Source organism: Rattus rattus, chromosome 5, assembly GCF_011064425.1.
Source record: "Rattus rattus isolate New Zealand chromosome 5, Rrattus_CSIRO_v1, whole genome shotgun sequence".
Taxonomy (NCBI): domain Eukaryota; kingdom Metazoa; phylum Chordata; class Mammalia; order Rodentia; family Muridae; genus Rattus; species Rattus rattus.
In genome coordinates, this window is record NC_046158.1 from 14,462,693 (window position 1) to 14,467,532 (window position 4,840).

At 36.3% G+C, this 4,840-nt stretch overlaps 1 protein-coding gene across 1 annotated transcript; it reads left to right on the forward strand.

Moving 5' to 3' along the window:
- Positions 1-3,413: 3,413 nt before the first annotated feature.
- On the forward strand, positions 3,414-4,361 carry LOC116900127 (olfactory receptor 50-like). Its single transcript, XM_032901901.1, has one exon. It carries the CDS (start codon positions 3,414-3,416, stop codon positions 4,359-4,361), a length of 948 nt encoding a protein of 315 aa, XP_032757792.1.
- The last annotated feature ends 479 nt before the right edge of the window (positions 4,362-4,840 follow it).

A 4,840-nucleotide genomic window follows, 5' to 3' on the forward strand; every position in this document is an offset into this window, starting at 1 on the left:
ACTCCTCTGCACTGGGCAGAGCTTCAAAACCCACCCTTGGAGTGACACACTTCTTCCAATAAGGCCAAACATCCTAACAGTGCCACTGCCTATGGAAAAACCATATTCAGTTCACCACAGCAAGGAACTTGTGATGAGGAGGCACTGAGATAATGAGAGAGGAGAAGTTTGAAAGGCAGGAAGCCCCAGTAGGCTCCCTCTAGTCTGTGAGGCCTCTAGTAGAGGCTTATATTTTTCTCTGCAGATAATTTCATATATAAACAGATATTTATATTGCTTAATATTCATTCACTGTCATAATAATATTTCACAAAGTGGCTTAATGGGAATATGTTTCCCACTGTCTGGGAACTAGGAGTTCGAATTCAAAAGTTTGACACATAGCTTTTTTCTGTTGCCTTCTAATGGTACAATCCTGTCAGTATATTACTGACTACAGACTGCTTTCTGCTTTCTATAGCTTCAGTTTGGGTGGTGGGAAGAGCATTCTGCTATCTCTTTAAGGGAAATACCAATCTCATTAGATTAGGGACAAAACTTAAACATTTCCTCTAGTATTCATTAATTTATTATAGGCACATTTTCAAATAAAACTATGCTTGTTGATAGGGCTTTAATAGGTTTTAGCATTCAGTCCTCGATAGTGCTTAAATAGAAATTATTTTTATGTTTTCCCATACTGTTTTAAACAGGACAAAATGATGGAGAATCTTTTTCAATTTTCTACCATTGTTTCTCAAGGGTGACTGGATTCTCATGCTTTCTTCAAAATAGTTCTTTCCCTGAGGGAGTCAATAACAACATAACAATTTTGTCCTGTATGCATCTAATTTGGATCTGGGGACAGAGATTGCATGATAGGTTTTCTACATGATTTTCAAAATTAGAGCTGACATGGACTACCCAGGAGACATGGACAACAGACATGTTTATATCTCTGTCATATCTGATTTTGAGCTCATTCCTTCTCTGATTGTTGCAATTGATATATATCTGCTTCAAATGATCCAGCTCTTTCCCTATGTTGTGTTTCTTCTAGAGAGAATGGAAGAATTTTCCTACACTTCTTAGTTAACGGTATCTGTGTTCATCATGTAAGTTAGCCTGTCAGATTAGGCATAGAATGTATATGCATCTTTATTACTAGATATGTTTGGGTTTCTCTGTGTCTCTGTCTGTCTCTATGTCTCTGTTTTCTCTGTTTCTGTCTTCTCATTGTCTGTCTCTGTTCAGCGTGCATTTCAAATTGTAAGGATAATGCCTCCAAAAACAGTTTTCTACAGAACAACTTAACTTGCATTGAGAATCTGCTCAACTTTTGAGATAAAAGGGCATTCCCTCCCTCCCTCAAGAAAATAAAAAGCCTCACAATAGAATGGGTTTTTTAAACTTATCATTTTTTGTTTGCTTTTGTTTTGTTTTTGTTTTATTATTTTATTTATCTACATTTCAAATGTTTCTACCTTCCTGATGACTCCTCCATCTCCTCCATTAACCCTTTACCCCACCCTCCTCCCTATGCCTCTAAGAGGGTGCTCTACCCCAGAGTCTAATGGACTCTAGACCTAGCTACACTGCCAGAGACAAATATTTTTGAAAAATACCAGGAAAATCACCTTCTTTGCTCTCATTTAAACTTCAACACACAATTTATGTTGTGTTTCTTCCCAAATATCTATGGCATTTGCCATTATTTCCCCTGATGACTATAATGCAAGCTAGTATCTTAGCTTCTCCAATCTACTTCCTACTGGTTCCTATTTTCTCATACTTTATTTTTCTTGCATGTTACTGTTCTTAAACTGATGGGAAACTTTTGCTCCACAGTGGATTAGACATATCTTCCTACTGCTTATATATTCTCCAACATTTACATTTCTTATATTGGCAGTTACCTTGGGTTTTCCTCAAAACCCCTAGAAATGTCATTCCAAACACTTTCTTAGAGACACAATTTTACAATCTTCCTAAGTAGGTTCTTCCACTAAAGATGCTTCATAGATCATATATCAGCTACTTGATCACCTTGGCCTCTTGTGACCTGATATTTTCTCAAACAAATGGATGCCTCTTTCTGTAAACTAATTTCTGAATATATCAAATATACTATATAAAATAACATAAGAATAATATTGTTTATTGAAATATTGCTCAAAATAGCAAAATATTGTAAACCATCTGTCTGTGGACAGAACTAAAAATTTCATTGTGAAGAAGTAATTATTATTAACACTGAAATTAGTAAGAAATAAATTATTATTAATTTTAGACAATATCACATTAAGTGACTTTTTGAGAGTGAAAGATGGATATTATTGACAAAATTGGGTGAATTCATGGTTAACTTGGAAAGGGCGAAGATGGAAATATGAGATTGCTGGCAATCAGAGAAAAACTGGCCATTATACAAGTCTTTTCATAGAATATAACCTCAGAATTCTCTCGGCAGCTAGGATATCAACTGTAACTTTATTATATTTCTTTTCTATTGTTTAGTGACTATTCATTTGCATAGTAATGATTACAGAAAAAAGGGGAGAATCCCAGTTTAGCAAAAAAGAATACAAGTATGGAAATGCATAAAAAGTAAGAGTCTTGGTTTTAAAACCCAGGTTAAAAATAAAGCAGGTGACATTTGTTTTTGCTAACAAAACACAAAGAATTCCCTTGGGGGATCTAATAAGTGGTAGGAAGGTCAAATATTTCCAAGTAATCTATGTACTTCAATGAGATGCTTAGGTTGAATCAGAACATGTTAACATGAATTTAGGGCTGTTTTATTCAGCCTAGGAAGAGTGATAGAAGAGTGAGATCATTCACTGAGAAACTGTTATTACAGGAGGAACTCATAGCTGCTTGCAAGCTGATATTAGTAAGTTACATTGTTGGCCCAGATTCATGCACTTAATGCTTTAGTCATCCAGTTTCCTCTAAGTCTCCAGATCCCAGTGTTTCACAGATACAAAGAAGATCCCAGGGTTACATTATCTGGTTTTAATTTGTAGAAATCTATCCTTATGCAAATGTATTCTAGAGAGATTAAAAGAGATAAACAATTATGGAAATCCCATTGATTTTTCTATTTGCTCGGTACCAAGTTACACACTAATTCCTTAATCCAAAATTGTTTTGGTGACATCCAGACACCTTGATCAGGAACTGGGTCTGATTTGATAATTGCTCTGAATTTCATAGCTTCCCTCTAAAGATATTCAGTTGCTTGTAAGGTTGGCAAATTATGTCTCTTTCTAAATCATCACTAGCCTATTACTGTGAGAAAAATCTTCATATTTGGATTAAACACACAAACTAATGTTGTTTTTAGTAGTGGTGATTCAAAATATGTTCCCAAAGTGTAATAGTCAAAATCACTTCTCTTTCTTTCCCAGTTCTCCTTTAACTGACAACAGAAGATGAAGAGCATGACACAGGATAATGAGAGCACTGTGTCTGATTTCAACCTCCTGGGGCTCCCCATTCGGGCAGAAGACCAAGGTGTGTACTCTGCCCTGTTCCTGGCCATGTACCTGACAACTGTGCTGGGGAACCTGCTCATCATCCTGCTTATCAGGCTGGACCCTCACCTCCACACCCCCATGTACTTCTTCCTCAGCCACTTGGCTCTCACAGACATATCTTTCTCATCAGTCACAGCTCCAAAGATGCTCATGAATATGCTGACACACAGTCAGTCCATCTCATATGCTGGGTGTGTTTCCCAGGTATATTTTTACATAGCTTTTAGTGATCTCGACAGCTTTCTTTTGACTTCCATGGCCTATGATAGGTATGTGGCTATCTGCCACCCTCTGCACTATAACACCATCATGAGTCAGAACCTCTGTATTCTTCTATTAGTTATGTCCTGGGCCTTATCTTCTGCTAATGCTCTTGTACACACCCTTCTCTTGGCTCGCCTATCTCACTTTAGAAACAATACCATCTCCCACTATTTCTGTGAACTCTCTGCATTGCTGAAGCTGTCCAGTTCAGACACCACCATCAATAAGATGGTCATCCTGCCTTTAGGAACTGTAGTCATTATCTTACCATTTGTATTAATTCTGGTCTCTTATGGCTGCATAGGAGTCACAATTCTGAAAATTCCCTCTATCAATGGAATCTACAAAACCTTGTCCACGTGTGGCTCTCACCTCTGTGTGGTTTCTTTGTACTATGGGGCCATCATTGGACTATATTTTGTCCCCTCATCTAATAACACTAATGACCAGGATGCCATTGTTGCTGTGATATATACTGTGGTCACACCGATGTTGAATCCCTTTATTTATAGTCTCAGGAATCGGGATATGAAAGGAGCGCTGAGAAATATCCTCAGCAGGAGACTGTGTTCACAGTGATAGACATGGAATTCCTCGTTATCATCCTACTTCTTCTCTTCTCCATTTATCTTTTGTTCTGTTGGGAAAATTTCACATGGCTCTCATTTCTTCACTCAGTTATCATTGCAGTTTTGTGCTCTATTAAATCTCTTGCTTCAGCATCAAGCAAGAGGGTTTTCTATAGGCATGTAGGGTTTTCTACAAATATTCTATTTATTATTCTTTTCTTTGCAAATATTCTAATTGTTAATTTATTCATCACTACATGTTTTTGTTAGACAAGTTTGAAGCTTTAATATCAAAGATCTTTTTCCTCTTTGAGGTTGAAAAGTACTCTTCTCTGAGATTTAAAATTTTATTTTTATACTTTGTCTTACCAGATATCAAATGAAAGACATTTATCTTAATATAGCAGATAAATATTCTATGAAAACTTGGCAGTACTCCATTAACATTTATTTATTTTATTTTTCATGTATATTTGTTTTGCTCATATG

Coding starts and splice junctions, on each gene's coding strand:
- LOC116900127 (XM_032901901.1), top strand. CDS start 3,414: ATGAAGAGCATGACACAGGATAATGAGAGCACTGTGTCTGATTTCAAC.